The sequence below is a fragment of the Pezoporus wallicus genome, unplaced genomic scaffold, assembly GCF_028554395.1.
Source record: "Pezoporus wallicus isolate ANWC-B61680 ecotype Strahan unplaced genomic scaffold, APGP_CSIRO_Pwel_v1 contig_6996, whole genome shotgun sequence".
In the NCBI taxonomy this organism is placed as follows: domain Eukaryota; kingdom Metazoa; phylum Chordata; class Aves; order Psittaciformes; family Psittacidae; genus Pezoporus; species Pezoporus wallicus.
In genome coordinates this window covers 1-22,418 of record NW_026637899.1, presented here as the reverse complement: position 1 = coordinate 22,418, position 22,418 = coordinate 1, and the positions used below count along the sequence as shown (strand labels likewise).

General features: G+C 36.7%; 1 protein-coding gene across 4 annotated transcripts in view; it reads left to right on the top strand.

The window, feature by feature from the left end:
- The window catches only part of PIK3C3 (phosphatidylinositol 3-kinase catalytic subunit type 3), a 52,611-nt gene extending 42,743 nt beyond the window's left edge, over positions 1–9,868 (top strand). For 2 of the 4 annotated variants that reach the window (XM_057408122.1, XM_057408120.1), the window contains exons 23-24: positions 3,876–4,044; positions 9,573–9,868. In XM_057408122.1, the coding sequence (XP_057264105.1) occupies positions 3,876–4,044; positions 9,573–9,732 (329 nt within the window). In that variant the 3' untranslated portion in view covers positions 9,733–9,868. Of the gene's footprint in view, positions 1–2,503; positions 2,691–3,875; positions 4,045–9,572 lie in introns of those variants that run through there. The other 2 variants (XR_008972035.1, XM_057408121.1) reach the window with 2 other exon arrangements.
- Positions 9,869–22,418: the final 12,550 nt, after the last annotated feature.

Below are 22,418 nucleotides of genomic sequence, written 5' to 3'. Positions count from 1 at the left end.
AGATAGTAAGTTGTTATTGGTAGTTTTTCCTCTGTCTTTATAGATGCCTGTCAGGAGTGGATTCTGTGTTAGGAGACAATATGCTGTTCACAGTGAGAGTTAATTCGTACAGAATAAAAGTTCTTATTAAATATATTTTCTGCGCTCTTAAAATTGCATCTTCAGTACAGTAATTTCTAGCTCAAAGTGGTGTTTTTTATTTAAAGTTCATATAACCTACAGTAGTTGCTTTATGTAGAGCTGGAGTGTTCAGGTTCCTATTTTTAATGTTGCTCTTTCTGGTTCCTATTTTTAATTGTGCTATTTCTGCTGCTGCTAAGCATATTCTTGCACTATACGTTGTCAAATAGGTGCCAGAAACTATCTACAGCCTTGCTCTTGTAACAGAGTGTACACTGGATGGTCGTCTAATCATTTCATTCATTAATACTGTGGAAGTGGGAGGTCCAGTGTTAAACCCTGATACAGATTTTACTTGTGATGATCACTTGAGGTACTTGCAACCTTTTAATCTTAGTAGTAAAAGATTTCAAATAATCAAGTTTGTTAGCTTGATAACTTTATTTATTGACATAAATCATAGAATCACAGAGTAGTTAGGCTTAAAAGGGACCTTAAAGTTCATCTAGTCCATCCCCCTGCAACGGCCAAGAACACCTTCCACTAGAGCAGGTTAACTTGTATTAAATATACAGCCAATTTAATGTGTCTGAAGCAGGCTCACTCTTTGCCTGTTTCAGCTGTATTTAAGCCCTCAAGGAGAACATGAGTCTGGTGTCTCTGTGGAAAGCTCTGAAACTTACATACTCCTCAAGTTGGCTGGTCAGTCTTTACTAGTGTAGCAGCGTCAGGCAAGCACCAAGGGGAGCCTTCTGTCTGTGTTCTGTAATACTATATACTGGTTTAATTGATCATGGAGGAGCTTCACAATTGAAAATTACTTCAGTCTGTGCTTAGTACATGAATTTGAAAAATATTAAAGTATTTAAATGAAAGCTTTTGGCATAGATTTTGAGTCAGCCTACAAGTTGCTGAATTTGAAGTACATCTAGGGAAACAGTAATATCAATGCTGGATGGCCTCATTTTACACTGTCTTTTGTACTTCATTCCTAAAAATGTGTAAGTATTTAATTAATTTGTAGGAACACAGTCAGCTATTAGAATGTTTTTGAATGTTGTAGATGCATCTTTATTAGCAATTTAAATTACTAATCATCGCCTCTTATTCCCTATCTCTAGAGCAAACTAAAAAAAAAAAAAAAAAGGATTTAATTGCTGCCACAAGAATTACTGTTTTATTCAAAATGTTGTCTCTTGACTCTTCAAGGTGACAGGTTTGAATAAATGAAGAGAAAACAGACCCCTCAAACTTTTTAATTAAACATTTTCTGTAACTTAATGGTGGGAGCGGGTATATATATCAAAGTGCCTACTTCAGAAAGTTAGTGTACAGAACTGAGCTCTAAAAGTAACTCCTGTAACAGTTTGAAAATACTATTAAGGGAGTGGGGGTTTTGTAGCACAATTAGGTATGCAAAATGTAATGCTTGTAGCATTTATCAGCTAGCAGTTACTTTGCCTGCTTGTTAAGTGTCCTCATGATCTCCCTTAGAAAATTGACTGTGGTGGAAATTGTTTCTTGTGTTAAAAAGTGCTTATGACATATCCCAAGCACACTTCTCTAATAGAAACTTAGATATAAAATTACTATTGAGTAAAGTGGTCGAAGCTACTGACCCTTTTTTTCAAGTGTGCTGTGCACCTAGGCTTATGAAAATATTTAAATTAATACAGATTCTGCAGGTTAAAATTCCCCTTGGCAAGCAGATCTCTGTCCATGATGCTGTTCAGTTCCATAATTCTGAAGCAAGACTGTGTGTGTTCTGTGCTATCTGCAGCTATCTAGATAACAATCATGCTAATCGTTTTCTACCTTTTTGTTTAAAAGATCTTCCATCTTGTATCTATACTTCACTTTTCTCTATGAATTAGTCATGTAAAACTTAAATTTATTAATGTCACTGAGTAGCTTTGCTAACTTAACTTGCCTAACAGTTCAAATACACATCATCTTTCTGTACTTCTTAGTTTAATTCTTGGTTACTGATTACTGCAGAGTTCAGGAAGATGGCTTCTCACTGTTCTAAGGAAATCACATAACAGATTTCACCTATATGTGGCATTGTTTTGTTTTTTTATATAAATGTTTCTTGGCATATCTGCATTCTTACCATGTTTTTTGTAATGCAGCTCTGGTATGGGCCAAGTCACTGTTGAAATTATGTACTTCAAATTGGATATTTATTTGCAGAACACTTTTTTTTTTTTCTTTATATGGTCAATATTTTCCACTTATGAAATGAGACAAGAATGTTCCTAGAAACTGACTTCCTAAGAATTATGTGTTCTACTATTTTTGATTCCTCTTGACAAAATTTTTATTTGAATGTTTATATAATATTTAATCTTCAGTTTATTTTATCTATTTTATTTTATTTTAGTAGGTGTTTTGAAGTTGCAGGTGTTTCAATTGTTTGAGACCTATTGTGTCCCACGTATGGTTCAGAACTATTAAAAGGGAATACAGTGAATACTCCCCAATAAAGGTCTGAGCGATACTATAAACAGCACGGCTGCATGCAAGCTCTTGATAGGAAGAGAAGTTGCATTGTGCATTTGAAGCAAGAGGTATATGTATATAAGGTTTTGTCAAGTTAATGCTGCAAAAACACTTTAAATGTAGTCAGTTGATCTGAGAATACAGAATCAGAATGGTTTGTGTTGGAAGTGACCTTAAATCTCATCCAGTTCTAACCCCCTGCTATGGGCTGGGAAACTTTCCACTAGACGAGGTTGCTCCAAGCACCATCCAACCTGGCCTTGAGCACTGCCAGGGAAGGAGCAGCCACAGCTTCTCTAAGCAACCTGTGCCAGTGCCTCACCGTCTTCATAAGTAAAGAATTCCTTCATAATGTCTAACCTAAATTTCTCCTCTGTGAGTTTAAAGCCATTCCCCCTTGTCCTATCACTACGTGCCCGTGTAACAAGTGCCTCTGCAGCTTTCTTGTAGGCCGCTTTTAAGGCTCCTCTAAACTAAGATCTTCCTGGTTGTTATTATATGGTGAGCAGATCTGGCTGCCTTACTTAGTTACAGCATCTCTCTGCAGGGGAAATAGGTAGTGATCAAGTGATGGAACTTCTGCATTTTAGTACAGCGAAAGTATAATGCAGACTTCACCACACTTAAAATGCAATTTCATATTTGGAATTGTAGTGATGTTTCTTAAATGTATTTGAAAACTGTTGATAAATTTTAACCTTAAATCAAAGAATTTCAAAGAAGCTTTGAAATCTTTGGTCTTTTAATGCCTCAAGAGGTCATTCTTATGATCATGAGTCTTATTTTCCCTTTGGAAGATTTAACATCCAACTAAAATAACATATTTTATGCCTCAGCAACCAAATTGGATACTAAAAGTAATGCAGTGTGTGTATTATACTTTGCTAACAAATTCTAAGGAAGGCACAAAGAATTAGTATCTAACTGTGCATTTAATATCTAATGTCCAGTTTCAACATTGATTCAGTCTTTGTGAATATTCTTCATATGTTTTAAAAAAAGGCGGAAAAAACTCATCTTGTTTATGAATACTCTTAATGAATTTGAAATCAGCTTTACTTTTTTAAATCCATAATGTCAGACTGGCAGCTGAAGATATAAAAAATACGAGCCTTACAGAAAACAGTGAATTGCATTTTTTTTCAAGAGCTGCTTAGTATCTTCTAGAGATTACGCTTAAAGAATTTCTTTTTTCCAAGTTTTGCATTAAGGTTTGATACTGTGTAAACTGCTTATCTTTCGTTCTTCTACAGGTAAACTGTTTCACATTGACTTTGGTTATATTTTGGGACGGGACCCCAAGCCTCTACCTCCCCCAATGAAGCTGAACAAGGAGATGGTGGAAGGTATGGGAGGCACACAGAGTGAACAGTACCAGGAGTTCCGTAAGCAGTGCTACACAGCCTTTCTCCATCTCCGCAGGTAACAATATTGGTTTTATGCTAAAATTGATTAGAGCCACTGTAAAGCAGGAGAGAAGTAAATGAATCAGGGAAAATATTCCAGTTGAAAATCCAAAACTTGTTTGAAGTCTGAATGTAGACACAAGAATTCATATGAGACATAGGAATAAAAACATCTCACCATTGGCATAACATGGAGTTTGAATGTAATTGTTGTCCAAGTTAAGGCCCCCAGTTTTGCTTGTTTAATCACCTGAATAGTGGTTTTCGTAATTCCTGTGGGATGTTGAATTGTATCTTGCGTTTTGGATCGGTTTTTGCCCTTAAGCCACTTTTTCTGTGAATATTGATTATCAGTTAACTGTCCTCTAAGTCGTTACTTGTTTGCTGCTTTATCCTTCTGCAGTTTAGATTAGTGATGATCAAATTCTTTGGCTGGAAGATGGCAAACACATAAGCTTACTTGAGTTCAGGTCCTGCAGGGCAAAATTTAGCTATCAGTAGTGACAATGGTGTATGTTAGCAGTTTCTGTATATACCCAGAACTGTGACAGCTAAAACTTCTTTAGACCCTGTCTATTTACAGACCAACAGATCTCTCCTTTAAATTTGGAATCGGCTTCATTCTTTTGCAGTAACTGTAATTCTTACGATCCACTTTCTGAACCAAGGAGCTCAGCTTTGTTCTCTTTGAACAGAGCACAGGTGAGCACTCTTGGACTGCCTGTTGAGCTCATTTAGTGCATCTTGAATGGAGAATAAAGAATTTCACATTAACACCAAGATCACATAATGTAAACCTCCAAATACATGGAAAAAATTAGTACTATGAAAAATATATAAACTACATGTGGTATGAAAAGTAGGCAGTCAATAACAGGAAATAAAAATGCCTCATGTAGTTACTAAAAGGAGAAAGAGAGTAAAGAGTTGGTTTATAAACTGATTGTTAATGGGCAAAAAGCAAATCAGCAACATGAAAACAGCATATGATCAGCAAGCAATATTCATGACTTCAGAGAACCGTCAGGCTAATGTATATTTCATGTTCTAAATTTCCTTAAAACTGTTTCGTAATACTGTATTTCTTATTTGTGAAATACTTGAGTTGTTTTTATTGTTTAAACCGTGCTGTTTCAATGGGATGATCTGTTGTGTCAGTGAAGGATTATCCATTTCATGAATTTATGTCATGATTTGCTACAAAGATGATTTTTAAGTGTGGAGTATAGCAGTAATTTGGATATAAAACTAAACAGTAAATCAAGATGGTTTCATTTTTAATGTCTGGGATTGAATTGTAATTATAGTCTCTCCAATATTTGTTCAATAGGAAAACATTTTTGAATGATTCCAGATAAATATCTTTAAGGCTTTCAACAAAGATAGCATAGGATAATATTAGTAATATGGTAACTGTTACTTCAAGCAGTTTGAACTTAAAATGATTAAGATTACTTGCTTATTTAAAAAAGAATAATTGGAGGTGGAATGGCTTAGTTCTAACAGTTCTGCATGTTGACACAAACCCGTTCACAGATACTGCTTAGCCAGAGGAAGTGTGAAATCATAACCTTTGATTGCGAAGACAAAATGCAAACTCTGTTTGTCATCTCTGTCGATTTGTGTTCTGTTCTTTCATCTTTATTTCCCTGGGGTATAGGCACTTCTCTGCATCTTTGAAGTGCTGTATTTCAGTGTTTCAGGATTCCTGGTGGGATGGGTTTTGCATAGTGAAAACAAAAAACAATATAAAACTTACAACGAAAAATAGTTTTGTTCATTGTTTTATGTTGGAAGCAGTTTGGCATATGATCATTGGTGTGAAGTTCTTGTTAGTTTTGTTTGAGGGTTTTTCTGGGAGGTGGGCGAGATGCTTTCCATTTTCTTCTGAACAGTACTCGTGTGTGTTTGTCAGCAGTGTTGTAATGAAGGAACAGCCTCCACATTCTGAATGTGTTGCAGGGCAAATTGTGGCTGGCAGCAGATCGTGCATTCTCACTTATGCTGTAGCAGCCTTTTACACCTTCATTGTACACATTGAACCTATTTAAAGATGTTTGAATCCTGTTATGTGTCAGTATTTCCCTTCCTCCCAGAATTCCCATTTTACACATCCTCAGTAGGATCCAGCAAAGAATAATCTAGCCCTAACATTTGAGAATTTTTGCAGGGTGGGGTTCTAGGTTGAATTGATCCTTCCTAAATAAGCATTTCTGCTATGTTGGTCGTGTGAGAAGTTTGATGTTCAGTTTGAGTTAGTGGGCTTAGGTGAGGACAAAGGAGTAGGAACTAGGGACATAAGGTGTAGTTTGGGCTGACATTTGCACTGTGGATGGGGATATCCAGCTGGCTGGACCAGAGTGTTTTTCCCCAGTCTGTTTCTCACTGGTATAGTGTACAGAGGAAACCATGTAGATCTGAATGAAAAACACTACATGCAGGAAGTAGAAAGCTGTGATGACTCTTGGGGAATGCTGATTCTATGGAAAGGTTGTAGCTAGGCAGCGCAGTGTCCATGTAGCCTCCTAAAAGCAGGGATAGGTGGTGAAGAGGGAAAAACAAAGGTGAAACTTGGTGGGATAAGGTCAGTTTTGCTTGAGCCTGGATTGCTAGGAAGGAATTTTGGAAGAGTAAATGCCATAGTTTATTATAGCTAACTGGGACATGTTAGTGACTGGGAAGTATATGGAGTCCTGAGAAGAAATGAGGTGGGGGGGAGGGGGTCCCAGTTATACTGCAGAAAAGGTAATTGCATTTTAAATATAGGAATTTGAGTTACACCAGGTAAACAAGGCTTTGATTTAGGGCTGCAGATAACTATACTTTCCTGTCCTGTCTCTGTAGGGGAAGTTTGAGACTGTGAATTTGATAGAGTATTGAAATGTCAACAGTCTAAATATTCAGTTGGTCTAGGACATCTATATGCAAAGGGGCTGGTAAATGTAGAAAAAAAAAAAAATTAAAGGAGAACTTAGGATCAGGCATATATTTGAGGAGATATTAAGCACTTAAAAGTTGCTGTTCCCAGGAAAAATGACAGTAAGAATTTTAACTTTTGTCTATTGTGGGTTTCTTTCTTGGTGTATATATATATATATATATTCTACTGAAAAGTATTGAAGTTAGTGTGTAACAAACTAGGATATCCTAGTTTTTACAGAACTTCCTTGGTTTTAGCACTTCCTGTTCTATCTCTGTTTCATCAACCTCCAGTGTAGCTGAGTGCTCATTTATTTTGTAAATTTATTTGTACTAAACTTTGAGGAATTTATGTGAGAAGGATTTAGGGTCAGGTTTAGGTGCTTAATTGAAGCTCCTTAAACCTAGAGAGACTGAGCTCCTAGTTCAGTCTGGCTGTGAATGGAGTTCAGCCATTCCAGAGGCCTTTGAAGTGTAGATGTCAAAGATGAGTGATATGACTTGCCTGATAAAGGTGTTTGCCTTTTACAGATCAGATTCCTAACTCGGGTGTTTCAGCAAGCTATCTACTAGACTTAGGATGCATTTGGGTTGTCAGTTGTGACCATCTTGGCGTATTTGTGGAGAGTGCTGCCTTATGCATAAGGATGAGAGCCAACTGTCTAAAGCAGGAAGCTTTTACCTTCTAAAATCCCTCTTTTTTTTTTTAAATGAATTTTCTAGAAATCTGTGAAACATGCAAGTATCCAAAAGGCAGCTAACAAATTTACTGAATAAACCTATTTTTATCCTTAGACTTTCATCTAGCTCATAACTGAGTTAAATATTGAGGTGAGGGTCATAGGAGAGACTTGCAGATAATATACTGAGCAGCTCTTCCCTAATTTTTGTCTCTTCCCACTCTTCCCCACAATGCCTTTTCTTAAATTCTGTTCTTTAATGAGATAATCTTACACTTCCAATGCTTTTACTTTAAACACCAAGAACCAGAAGTCTTCAATGTGTGGAGCCAGCTTTTAAGTGTCATCTAGCAATGATGCCTAGACCTTTGAAGTCTCTGTGACAAACTTCCACTGCTTAAATAACCCCAGTAAACTGAAAGCTCCTATCCTCTCTGTGGTTCAGGAGCCAAAAGGACTCTGGACTCCTGGATCAGTCCAGAGGGAGAACTACAATGGAAGCTACCCATGACCTAGAAAGATTTGAGGGATTTAAGTATGTTTATAGTGAGATTTGCTTCTTTCACTCAAGTAGAAAAAAAAACTCCATTGAAACCAGTGGTGTCTGTTCCTGGCACCAGAGCAACTTCACGGACAGATTTCTTAGCCGGATGTGAAACAGAATGGTAGTGTAACTTTTCTTTGTTTCTTTTAACCTGTGGTAAAAGTAGTTTTCATCATTCCAGCTCTTTGCCCCTGAGAAAGTGAAGCAGAACAGCTGAAACAAATGTGAAATAGGACACTATATGCACTTCTGTTGGGCAGAAGGTTTCTGCCCAATTTATTTTAAAGGGTTGTATTATAAAGAGTTAGTGTTAGGTAGTGCTAGTTCCAGATAATAATGAGGTGTCAAAAACTTTTAATGTAATTACACTTGTCTAGAGAGATTTTTCTTTGTTGTTGAGCAGTATTTACTTTGTAAAATACACCTATGAAGTAGTCCTTTTGTGTAGTTAAAATGCTTCATACTCCTTATATATATTCAGCAGCTTGCTAATAAACTATTTTGTTGCTAAGAATGCATTTCCTGTCATCTATGAAGCTCCTAGTCCTCTTAGCAAAGCAATATATCAGATTTTTAAGTCAGTTACATACTTTGTCTCTAAAAGGAGATCAGATCTCTTTATGGAGGAAGGGAAGGTTCAGTTTATGTTGAACAGCTTGAAAATTACCCTTTCAGAAAGCAACTTACAGCTAATTTCCTACAGGGGCAAAATGGTGTTCTTTAAGGGATTCACACTTACTTACAACACCATGTTAAAACTGAAGACTCTACTCTGACTTGTCTTTTTTAATGATTATAAATGATGCAAGTGCAGCATGCCTACCAGTGTTATTACAGCCTCACTGAGCAACTGTAGACTTGCATCTGGTTAAGTCACTTGTGTTCAACTTGCTACAAGAGGGTTTTGCCATAACAACTTGGAAAATAATTTCTCATAATTGTAAGGACTTCAGCTGTTGAATGCTTTATGTATTTATGTAATTTCTGTAATACCACTGTACCACTGATATCCTTTTTAATAAAAAATAATCTTCTGAATCGACATTCTAGAATCGTTAGTGTACTAGAGGTAGAAAATGGCATTAAATCTTACAATATATGAAAGCACAGTTTTTGTATTTGGTATGTCTCTGATTAAATGTTTTGACAATTTCTAGGAAAATGTAACAAAACCAAGCAGTCTGTTCAGTTTTGGCAGCTTGAGACAGTTTGAGGGTTAAACTTTCACTGCTAATATCAGTTATCTGATGTTTTTAACATAAATATGTTCAACTAAAGTGTTACGAATGCATCTCTGAAGCATTACTGTTTCACAAAGATGATGATGTGTTCTTAAATTGTTTATGAAATGTCTTTTGTACCATTCAGAAGGTGTTTTACCTAATCTGCTCTTCTGTTTAGGTATTCCAACTTGATATTGAACTTATTTTCTCTCATGGTGGATGCCAACATTCCAGATATTGCTCTTGAACCTGACAAGACTGTAAAAAAGGTAACTGAAAAGCTTTCCTTGTCCTTCACTAATGCAAGTCATGTCATTAAATTTTTCAGTTGCTTATAGCGACTTATTTGTAACTGACCCGAAAGTACTTACTCCTGATAAGTTTTGAGCAATTTCTAGAGTCATTGAAGTTAGAGATGGAAGAAGATATCTTTTGAGATTACTTAGCACATGTGCCCATAAATACAGATTTGCTCTTTATTGTCAATGTAGTAATGCACAGTCTGCTCTAGCACTCTCTTCTGAGGTACTTTGACATTCTGCTAACAACAGTGATCTCACCTTATGAAACTTGTGATAAGTGAAGCTATAGATTGACTATATCATGAAAGGTTGTTCCCGCTAGTCTAGGTAAGTCCTAAATAGTTTTATAAAACCAATCTACATGTAGACATAAAACCAGTCTGGTGAAGATTTAAAACTGGTAAACTGATGTATCTTCATCACCAGGAAGTTTTTGTTTATTGTGAAAACAAATAACATGCCCCATAATTCTGCATCAGCCTGAATCATTCTTTTTCATCTGATGTTTCAACAAAAGTTGACATTAAAATTACTGGATAAATGCTCATCTAGATTTCATTACACTTATATTTTAGGCAAACATTGGCTTTTTTTATAACCTGATTTTTAGTGAAGGCCTTTCTCTTTTATCTCCACAAAAGACATTGGGGAGCCTGTGTATCCAATGAAAATCAGTTCAGTGTGCTTTTTATTTGAACAGTGAGTTTTCTTTAAAATAGGCTGTTCTTCAGTGCTTTAAATAAACCATGAAAGCAGAGATTCAGAATTTTTAATATTTCATGTTCTAATGCAGTTCCCTTACAGAAAAATTAATTGCTACACTAACCAAAGTTTTCCTTTTGCCTGCAAGAATTTGAGCATTTCTGTTCAGTTTCTTGGTTTCAAATTGCTGCAAAGAGTTCATGTAACTATTCAGTTTAATTTCCAGAAAGGCTGAGCTAGCCAGAACTGCTGTGTTTTGTGGTAAAGTTAACAGCCCTCCTTCCACTTGACTGTTTTCCTGAGAAACTGACAATTTTAGCTTACTCACATAGAGGATGGGAGATAGAGGCTTAAAGTTAGAAAACTGAAATGGTTCAATACCTACCAAATGTTGGGATAACTACATTTTTGTGGCAACACCTTCCTTTGAAGGAAGAGATACTATGTTTTCAACACATGTCTGTGAATTTCGTCTTTATAAAAATACACGTTTGGTTCTGGCTACCTGTTGAAAAAACGGAGAGAAGTAATTTTACTGATGATATAGTAGGGAGGGGAAAACCTTTTAGATTGCAAAGTCTGCAGATAGATATGGTATAAATCCTGGGAGAACTTGAAAAATGTATCTACAGGTAATGCAGGGGCTAATTTTGGAGTGTTTGTCATGGAGTGAAATAACCATCAGGTTGATCTCTTTATGATATTTATTGACTTCCAGGACTGCTGGTTCTTTGATGTTTGCAGCAGTAAGTTTGAGACTTGCTACATGTTTTAAATCTTGCTCATCTCTGTCTGGAGTTCACTGTTGCTTGACATGATAGTGCTCATTCCTGCCTTGTGAGCTCTGACATTTTTTTTATCAAATGGAGTCTCCTATTTTTCACTGCCGATCAGAGAATCATAAAAAAGGTTTGAGGTGGAAGGGACCTTAAAGCGTATCTAGTTCTAAACCCCTGCCATGTGGGGTTTGCCTGCATTAATGTGCAATATTCTTGTTTCTTATATTTTCATTGTATTTTATGGTGGTAAACTCTGTAGACAAAGTGCAGTCCAATTTTATATTTCTTTCTGTAATTAATTATAAAAGGATATCAGATTCTGTAAAATTTTTTGTGGAAGATTGCTTTAATGTAGCAACATTTGAGTATTTCAGTCGTTTGTAAAACACTTTTACTCCATATAAATTTCCTGTATAATTTTCTTGAAATAACAAATAGAGATACAGAATTGCAAGTCAACAGGTCGTTTCTCCAGCTGGTATGTTACAACTCATTGATAAAAATCAAGATACGTAAAGCATGATTGTATTATATCTGGTTGCAGATCATGGAAGGAAGCAAAATCTGAAGGGAAGTTCTAAGAGCTGTGAATTAGATAAGTGTTGTTGCTTCTAAATTCCCTTACAAAGTATAAATAATAGTGCCTTTTTTGCATTAAAAGAACATGAGCTTAGTTATGACAGATCACTATTAGATCAAATGCAGCAATTAGTTACTGGGATGCTGAGCTCTGACAGCGGTGCAGCTTGGTGAACTGTGACTTCTAACCTCATGCTAGGTTCAAGTCTATCTATTCAGAGGCTTCAAAATGTGAAAAGAGCTAGTACTGAACTAATAAAGCAAGTATTTTCGATAAGGAATGCAAATAACTTTCTCATTTTCAAATTTAAGAGGATAAGATTTGCTTTTTCAAAAAGTCTGAGTTTATTTCCTGAGTCTTGTACCTTTACAAAACAAAACTCTCACAGGAAAGTATTATCAGAAGGAGAACAAAATTGTTTAGCTTATTCATAAACATTTTCTTTGTAATTCATAGACTTCTCAGCCTTCCGCAAGTATTGTTTTATATATACTCTCATGTTTTCTAACTGCTCAGCTGTTTTTCAGTCCTTTTAACTGCTGAGGTTTGACCATTTGGTTCAAAAACGATGCTTTGAATATACTCCTTGAATTTTGTGCAAAAATAATACACCTTAATGAGATCCCTAAAGTGTAGGTGAACAGACGGCCCTTCCATAAAGCAGTTGTTGACATTATGATCTGCTGAATGCATACACCTATGTTCAGAGCTTCTGTGACAGTAATTGTTTTCTTTAGTTCTCAATTTTTTATTTTTTCACTTTAAAAGAGGTTAGCAAATTATAGAATCAGAGAAACCCAGACTGCTTTGCTTTGGAGTGAGCCTTAAAGTGCATCCAGTTCCAACCCCCTGCCATGGGCAGGGACACCTTTCACCAGAGCAGGTTGCTCGAAGCCCCTGTGTCCCACCTGGCCTTGAACACTGCCAGGGATGGGGCAGCCACAGCTTCTCTGGGCAACCTGTTCCAGTGCCCCACCACTCTCATAGTGAAGATTGCTTTCCTAATGTCTAATCTAAATCTCCCTTCTGTTAGTTCAAAGCCATTCCCCCTTGTCCTGTCACTACATGCCCTTGTGAAAAAATCTCTCTCCAGATTTCTTGTCAGCCCCTTTACATACTGTTCGCCATTCAGGACCTTACACTTGGCATTATTGAACTTCATGAGGTTCACACTGGCCCACCTCTCAAGCATGTCAAGGTCCCTCTGGATGGCATCAATCCCTCCAGCATATCCACCAAACCACAAAGCTTGGCAAACTTGCTGATGGTGCACTGGATCCCACTGTCCATGCCACCAACAAAAATGTTGGTCATTGTTGTTTGGGTTTATTTAAATAATGTGTTAGAAAATACATTCTGGTTATTAAATAACTTCTAGCCTGTTTCAGTTCAGTTATGATCTTTGCTTGTACTAGTTCAAAAAGGAAATGAGATCTTGTATCTCTTGGGCTGAGTGGCAAGTTTGTTCAGTCATTTAACAAGATAATGCTGTATCTTGTTGTAGGAAAATTGAATAAATGCTTTCAGCATCTCAATTGATTTTTTATTTTTTTTTTTTCCTTAAAGCTAAACAAAAAATCCATATATATTTCAACAGACTCAAATTAGCTAAAGATCCATTTTGGACTGACCTGCAAAATTAAATTACCTTTGATGTGTGAGTCAAGTCAATAGCCATTTCAAATGTGCTGTCACTTTCACGGAAGACAAAGGTGAGGATTTACAAATATTTCTGTATCGAAGAAGGTATCCTGCTTAGTAGGGTAGGTGGAAGCTCATAGCCAGCACCTTCCTTATTGGTGCTGTAGTAAATCTCATTCTCTGCTTTGTAGAGCCCTCCTTGTTGCTTTAGGCAGCTGGTGAGGCAATGAGGTCTCTCAGGCAGCTGAAGTCAAGTCACTGAGGTAACTGGATAATTACTTTTACCTAAATCTAACGATAGTACAAGTTCATTATTAAGCTACAAGGAAAATTGTATTGTGAAAAAATAAAGAACTTTCTTGTTTTTAAACAAAGGAATGCTTACTGACGGGAGTATTATGCTTCGATTATTTTGGCAATTTCTCATACAGACGTTTTGATACTGGAATTTTTGGTAGGTGCAGCCTTACTGCTGTTACTAAGTAGGCATGATCTATTTTAGAGATTGTTTCTAAAGAAAGGTTTTTCTTTAATGGTCACAACTTGATTCCTCAAAGCAAAATCATTGTGATGCTAGGTGGTAGTTCAAGTTCCAGACTAATCTTTAGCTTCAGGAAGTGGCATAATGTGTCATCCTCACATTGATAGGCAGGGAGGTGCTTTATGTTGAATATCTGCCCACTGGTGAAAGATACATAAAGATGTAAAAACGGACTAGAGAGTAAAATCACCTTTAGAAATATTTTTGGTGTTCCCCTTTTCTAGACTTTGGAAAAATAATTTGAGTTTTTAGGGCCAGAATAAAGGTCTGTTTATTGTAATCATATACATACTCTAAATAAAAACCCAAATGTATACCATATGATAATGATGTCTAGAATTGAAACAGACTATATGAAACAGATTAAAGAATACTACTGTCATTTTGTTTGGCTTGATTTCTTATATTGTCTTCTGTCCCCTCCTCTGATATGTATGTATTGTAACAGGATGCTCGCTAGACTAGTTAGAAAAGATGGTTCAAAGTCAGCAAAGTTTCTTATCTTCAGACAAATAAGGGAACAAACTGAGATCATGAAAAAAACTATTACGTGGAACATGCCCTCTTTGGTGAGGCACTGGGTGATTTGAGTTGTGGTTGGGGTTTTGGTTTGTTTTTTTTTTCTAGAATTTCAGACTGATGGATTGTATGAGACCTTTTAGAAAAATGTTGATTGCAGAAAGCACTCTTACAAAAGTTTATCCCTAACCTGAGGGACAAAAGGGGAGGCAGGATCTTTATAATTGGAGACAGTTTTGCCAAAGTATCATCTTCCAGTAAGAATGTGACATCCCACAGACCTGTCAGAATATAATTATATAATGAAACTTAAAATCTAACTGAAAGAATTGTCATTTCTGTCCAGTAGCTGTGAAATATCTTGGGAGAAATACGTACTGATTGAAGGCAGAATTGGAAGAGCAGCTTGTACATGTGCAACTTTCCCATAAAATGTTATGCCTGTTTAGCATGGGGTGTGTCACAGAAAGGTATAAGCAGAGCTGGATGCTCTGTTCCTGTCATCTGTGAACATACTTTGACATTCTTGTTCAAAAGTGAGCAAGCTCTGCATAAATGGATTTTACTTCTCAGAGGAAGATAACAATGTGCGTATTTTCTCCCTGTTAGCATGAAAAGAACCACAAACTCCCAATGACTTCAACAGGACATGTGGATTTTAGAGCATACCAGAATTGGACACTACCTTCTTACTCACTTTGCTTTCAGAAATTAATCACTGCTGACCTTAGCAAGGCATTCTCACACCTAAAATTGCACTGAGATTTGAGTGAGTCAGCATTGGCCTGAAAGCAGATATTTTAAAGTTTCATAAGTATGAGAGTATATGGAAAAATATGTTTTCAGCCAGCTATCCACTTTCACTGTGTATATCCAGTATCAACAGATGAATTGGCTCATACCTTTCATGCATGAAAAACTTGTTTTAGTGACTCACTTCTTCAGTTTCTGTCACTGTTTTTCCCCATAAACCAACCAACCAAACCATAAAACAGTAATTACCAACTACTCAGTGTGCCCATTCTCAAAACCCTAGGAGCTCTCTGCAATTTCTTGGTGTTTTATTTCATAGTAAAATGTTTGTCTTTTTTTTTTTTTTTGACCAAGAAAAAAGTAGCTGCAAAACTTAAAATGAGTTGTCTTTTTGATCTTTTCATCTCCTTTGTGCTCTCCATACTATTTATAAAGAAAACTGTCAGTCTAGTGTGCTTCACCTCATGGTTGGTGGCACGATCTCCTACTGCCACAGTCTGATTTAGGCTTTTCTGAAAGCTCACTTTGGCTCAAAAATGTCACAAAATGAAATTAAATTGAAAAGTAGGGGAAGAGTCTCCCCAGTTTGCCTCTCCCTTTCTGTGGCCTCTGAGGTAATTGCCTTTAAATTTTCCACTCTTTGCTTATGCTTTTCCACTTCTCAGTTTTCAGGAAAAAGGCTGGTCTGAAATATCTTTATGTTGACTTGTCAGTGCGTAACTGATAATACAATGAAGATTTATTCCACCCCGCCAATGCCTTTTTTTTCTGCCAGTGCTACTTGCTTTTTCATTTCCAGTACAGCTGCAGCACTAGTTGGTGATTGTCGGGCTTTTTTTTTTTTTCTTTTAAATTAGCCAGTGCTATAAATTTAAGTGTAATGACTAAAATCTGGAGTCAATTATATATCCAGTTTTGCGTAAGGAAGAGGCAGACCATCACTTTTCATATGTAGCTAGTGCATTCAGCACTGTCACCTTCTAACAAAAAAAGCTTTTGATTTTTCCACAAGAAAGCCAGATGGCTTCTGTCTGTCCTTCATAGCAAATTTGACCTTTAAATGAGAAAACATCAGGGACCAGTGATTCATTGATGCACAAAAGACTCAGCAGGCATTAAAGGACAGTGTCCTAATTGACTGAGCTGTGTTTCAGATGCCCATTGACTGAAGAAGGTGCTGTGTAAAGGTGCTGCAACTGTTTCAGTCACAGGCAAGGTTATCGTGAACATAGCACAAATATCTGGCTTACACCAAGCTGCTGTTTGTGAAAGTTATACCGTTCAGCTTTAACATTCAATGCCTTTGGGTGGACACAGAAAAGGCTAACATCAAACTAGTGAGGAGAGTGGAGAATTTTCCTTCTTATGGAGTGAAACACTGAGAGCAGTCTCTGTTTCGCTGTCTATGCAAATATTGATAAGAAAATGAGTAGTATAGTTGTTTGGAAATCAGCAAGAAGAGAGGGCAGACATGTTTTGTTCCTTTTACATTAAATAAAGTAAAATTAGTTTTGTTCTACAGGTATAAAAACTGAAGCAGAGATACAATTTAAGTTGAGGTACATAAATCAGAGCTCGGCTGTGTTTAAGACTTGCTAGTTTTGCCAGTTTCTTTGCCTGGGTTGTAGTAAAACTCCTGGTGTTCTTTACCCTCCTCTGGCCTGCCCAGGAATCAGTCAATGGATAATTGAGGGTTAAATTCACAAGTTAGTGAAATGGAAAGGAATTCTAATCTGGTGCTTGACATGCCATTTTAGGCAGTGTATATCTGTCCCTCTTCGCCTGACCAAAAATACAAGTATTTGTTAAAAGGTGAAGCTAGAAAATATTTCTGAGATTAATGCCAAGAGGAAATTTATAGGTGAAATAAACTCAGTTTTGCTCAGTTTGAGCGTCTGTGTTTCAGTATTTGTATTTGCTTGCTCCTCTGTGAAGGTTTATTCTTTGTAAAAGTGCCCCATTGACATGGAGCTTATTTTGCACAGGCAGACATTCATCTTTCTGTCCATTTGGGTAATGTGCTGCAGCTGCACACCCAGCTTTTCTCTATCTAGACTGCTGATTCTGAATGTATGTTAATTCATCATTTCCAACTAAAAAGATGGAATAAACATAGCAACATGAACCAAGTGTGAGAACATGCCTGTACTCCTATTGCTTTATATCATGCTGTCTGTTCATAAGCTTATGACCAGTATGGTGAAATTCTGAGTTAGAACAGTATCATCTTTGTGTAGAAAGCAGCTGAAACCCTGATTTTCATGGAAGCTCAATTTAGAGACGTTCACTAACATCTTTATTGGCGTCTATTAAAAAAAAATAAAAAAATTAGAGAAGCCTGCACAGGCCTGTCTGGAAACTGCATTTTGTTGAAATCAAAGCCTTGAAAACAAAAGCTATTGTTGGAATAGTCTTGCAAATGAAATTGTTCATGCAAATAGAACATCTGAATAGTTTATACTATGAGTTGCTTTCCCTGTTACTTGCAGTCCAAACAAGAAAGTGTTTTACTGAAAAAGAAAATGTGGTAAGGGTTAAGCCAAGCGTTTAATGCCAGTTTCTGGTACATGAATGTTGGGTGCTGACTCTGTGTAACAATTATAAGGCAAAACGGTAAAAGTAATAGTGAAAAAAACACTAAATTTTGTCATTTTCTTTTTTTTTTCATCAATTGATTTTTATCTGAGGTTTTAGCAGTAGTCGGGGTTCTTACACCCAATGCGTATTATGACCCAATGAAAAAGGACACTGAAGTTTCTCTTAAATTTAAGCAGCTGACTTTGCAATAAGCAATCCCATATAGGAATGATAAAATTATGTGGCTAGGAGTCATAGAAAACACAGGCAGTGCTGCTTAATGTTGCTAGAAAAATAAATACTAAAGCAGCCACCAGTATTCAGAATGGCTGGTTTGCAGCTTGTTTGAAAATGAAACAGGATTGAGAAAAGTTTCTCCTATGTACATGTCATAAGTTACCTCAAAATGCGTTACTACCTTCCTCAGTAACTATGAAAAGCATAGCTACAAATGTTAATGAATTAGGGAATTGGTTACTGTCCTGAAGTTTATAAAAGCTTTCTAAGAATTTCTAAAAAGTTTGCCTTAACCTTGAGTCTTAACTATGTAATCTGTTGTAGGCAGTGTTTTAGCAGCAAGAAGATGCTTGCCAGTACAAAATAAAAGTTCCTTCATTTAATACGACTGGTCTGTACTGTACAGTAGGTCAAACTTGACAAAAAGAAAACAAAACCATACAAATCTGCTTATTGGTGAGAGAGAGAGGGCAGTCTTGTCATTAAGAAGCAAAAAGCATAAACGAAAATCTTGGAACTTTGCAGTGAAGTGCATTTACCTGCACCAGCACTATCGCCAGCTGGGTTTGTGTATGATCTCTCAGTCCTAAGCCTTGCATGCTACCAAAAATATAAAATACCAAAAAAGAGAAGTGTAAAGTTGGAATTTCATTCAACTGAATGAAGACACAGGCCTGCCAGTATCTCAGACCTTTAACTGCAATATTTAATATGATGATTAGGGTTTTAGTTCTCCTTGAAGACATTTTAAACAAAAGTTTAGTGTAAGTTACCAGCTGTTAACACTGCCTGTTATTCTGGTAGATATTACAGTCTTTCCCTCTCAGTTAACTAGCACCTTCCCTTTTCTTAGTGAAATGTCACATCAAATGTAAATATACATAAGTTTTACAGGTTCGAAATTTCATATCTTTAAAACGGAGGTTTGGTTTATTGGGGTTTGGGGGGATTTTTTTGATGGGAAATGTGTTTTCCATGAAACAGTTTAGTTTCTACTGCAGTCTTTATCTCATGATGTTCTACATCCCTATAACTTTATTCACCTACCCCAGAATTCAAGATGTGGCATTCCTAGTTAGTGTTTGCTCTGATGATGCTGTGTCATCACAGGATCCTGCGTTTCTTTACAACAGACAGATGAAGTGACCACTTGGCTTTGGGTTGAGGTATTTTGTTTCACTCTGGCAGGTAGAGGAGGAGAGGACATTGATTCTGATTTTGATTAGTATCTCACGTGGTGTTCGTGGTTTGGGTTTGGGAGTTTAGGGGAAGCGTTCAGCAGTATAGTCAAAACTGAAATCTGTTTTTGTTATTTCACCCCCTGCCCCTGTATCTTAGCCCCTTAATCCTTATGTTTATTCCAGAAAGCATAACAATGTATCTTCAAACTGTGACCTGATTATAAATAGAATGTGTAAATGTAATTGTAGTTCCTATTAAGGATAAGTGCTGCATAAGTTTATCTTTGCATTTAAGAAGGCAGAATCTTTTAATTAATGCTTTAACCAGCGTTCTCTGCAGATACTGCGAAATTCATTGCAAGGAGCAACAATAATGGAATGTAACTGACTGTATAATAAAATTTCTAGTCATATAACTGCACAACCCTGTGCTTTTCTTCTTTATTACTAACTACCTGCTGGGCAGGGTAATAGGAAGTGGACAATTTGAAACCTAAAAATTGAATCTCAGTATTTCTATGGACTTTCTAGTTCTTTATCCATCCTTTTCATCCTTACACATTCAAATTCTGCTCTTGAGACATGGTGTTTAAAATCAGTGTGTGTATGTCGTATTGGGTTTAAACTTCCCTTTAAGGAAACAAAGCAAAGCTTTAACCAGATTCATCAAGTATGTTTCTTTTCTGTTTGACAAATACTAATGAGTAAACTAAAACAATTCACTTAATTTAAATGCCAAAGTGAGAACTGTTGTGGGACATTTTTGATGCCTTTATAGTAGCCATTCTTAAGTGTGTAGCATGAGATAATTCTGTAACTCACTGGAGTTTTACCCCTCCAAAAATAACCTTTTTTTTTTTATATACCATCCAAATGTCTCGTCCTACTTTAACCTCCTCTGTGAGAAACTGTTCACTTTTGAAATACATAGTTTACTTTGGAACTCAGAGATTGCAAATAATAATTACTGCTGGTATTGTTAGAAGAACTGTAAGTCGATGTATATGAATCTTGCTGCTGCTGTTGCAGCTTGGGAGGTAATTTGTCATCTTGCCATGTTTCTTCTGGGCTAGATTGCAGCAGTCAGTTTTAATTTCAGTGCTGAAGAACTTTCATGCAGAGATCTAGTACTTTACAGCATTTGATCTTGTTTAATTGTGAACTGATTTTAAGACCTAACTGTGGTTAAATTTCTTTCCACATGTATCACTGTGCCAGTGTGTTCTGGGGAAGGTGGGAAATGAGTTTAAGTTGTCATTAATTTCATAGAATGAAGCTGCATCTTGGTATGACTCACTGCAAAACTTTCTGTGAAGTTCTTCTATGAACCTGTTATAAAATCACTGAAGTTCTTGATTGCTAGAGTTGTGTAGAAGACCTTTGCAGTGTTTTGGCTTTCAAAACTGCAGTTAGGAATTTTGCTGAATTCTTACTACAACGCTTTTTCTATGAGCATGAAAATAGATCTGATAGAAGCCTGTGCTATAATTTGGGGAGGTATTTAAGCTTGTGCATAATTGCCAGCCTGTAGATAGTCAGTTGGATTCTACTGTTTGCTTCTGTGGCTGTCAGGCCTTTAATATATCTGTGGGAGATGGGTAAACTTCCTTCTCATGGATAAACTTCCTTCTCATCGTGTTACTCATGAAGATTAAAGTTCTGTAATATTAGTCTGAAATATATTCTAAATCTCTTGCTGGTACTTGCTTCCTTGAGAATTTGAACTTTTATTTGCTAAATTTATCTTTTCATAGCTATAAAACTTCTTTTTGAGGGGAAGGTGAGGAAAAACTCCATGCTTGCTTGCTTCAAAAATACCAGCAACAGTTATAACTTGAGTGAAGCAGCATTATTTTTACTTACTTGGCAGGCAAACTTTTTTTTTTTTAGTGTAGTACTAAAGGGCACTATTCTGGAGTACATTGCATTTGAAAAGAATAGAGAGTAATAACTGAAATATCAAGAGTATTTTGCTGTGTTAAAGAGGGTGATTGCGTGTGTGATATCCTTGGTGCAAAGAAAGAATACAAAACGGGAGGAGAAAGTAATATCTCATAGATACAACCTTCTTAAGAACATTGTTGAAATTGGCTTACATTTTTGTCAGTGCTTAAAAAAAGTGAATATATAGAAAATATTCAGGATAAACTTGATTCAGTCTCCTTAGTCACATCCAGGAGAAACTTAAGATGCAGCTCAAATCGTTCGATATTTGCCTGTATGAGAGAGATTGCTGATGGACAGTTCTTTAATGTAAAAAGCTTTAATGAGCTCAGCGGCTTGAGATGGAAATTGGACAAATTCAGATACAAAATAAGTCACAATTGTTAAATAGGGCAATTAATCATTGAAACAATTTACCTCATATGTGCAACATTGTCTCAGTATAAAGACTGCATAAAAGAGATTCTCTCAGATAAACGACGAGTTACATACTTGATGTTTGATGCCATTTTACCTGGCTCATTATGCAGGAGACTGAAGCAGATGAATAAGATGGTCTCCACAAGAGCTCTCATCATTTGAAATTTATGAGAATGAAGCATGTGATTAGATGGCAGCAATTAATTTTGTGCAAGTAATGTGAATTTGCTGGGCAATTTTCGTGTTGCGATGAGCACTACTTTGTAAGGTGACTAGTAGTTTTGAATTGCGGGATAGAAGTTATTAGAGAATGCTAGGATCTAGGCTTGTTGAAAGAGCTTTAAACAAGATTTCAAGGGGGAAAGTGATAAAGCCAGTGTCACTAAAGATAAGCCTGGGACCAGCATGCCAGCATTTGAGGGATGGTGTGCTAGTGAGGTCCTTTGGTCTGCTATCTCAGTGGAGATAGTAGATGGAGATGATGCAGGACAAAGATGTGAGGGTTATTTGGTGTGTTAGAAGTACCTGAGAATGGTTATGCAGGAATTAGGACTTCAGTCCCTCAAAAAGGCGGCAGGATCAAAAGCCCAGCTGAAGTGCATCTACACCAGTGCAAACAGCATGGGCAACAAACAGGAGGAGATGGAAGCCACTGTCCATCAGGATAGCTGTGACATAGCTGCTCTCCTGGAAACATGGTGCAATGACTTACGCAACTGGAGTGCTGCAATGGTATCTGTAAACTCTTCAGAAGAGATAGGAAAGGAAGGAAAGGCAGTGGGGTAGCCCTATGTGGTAGGGAGGGTTTTGATTGTGCAGAGCTTAGTGGTGGTGACAGTATCACAGTA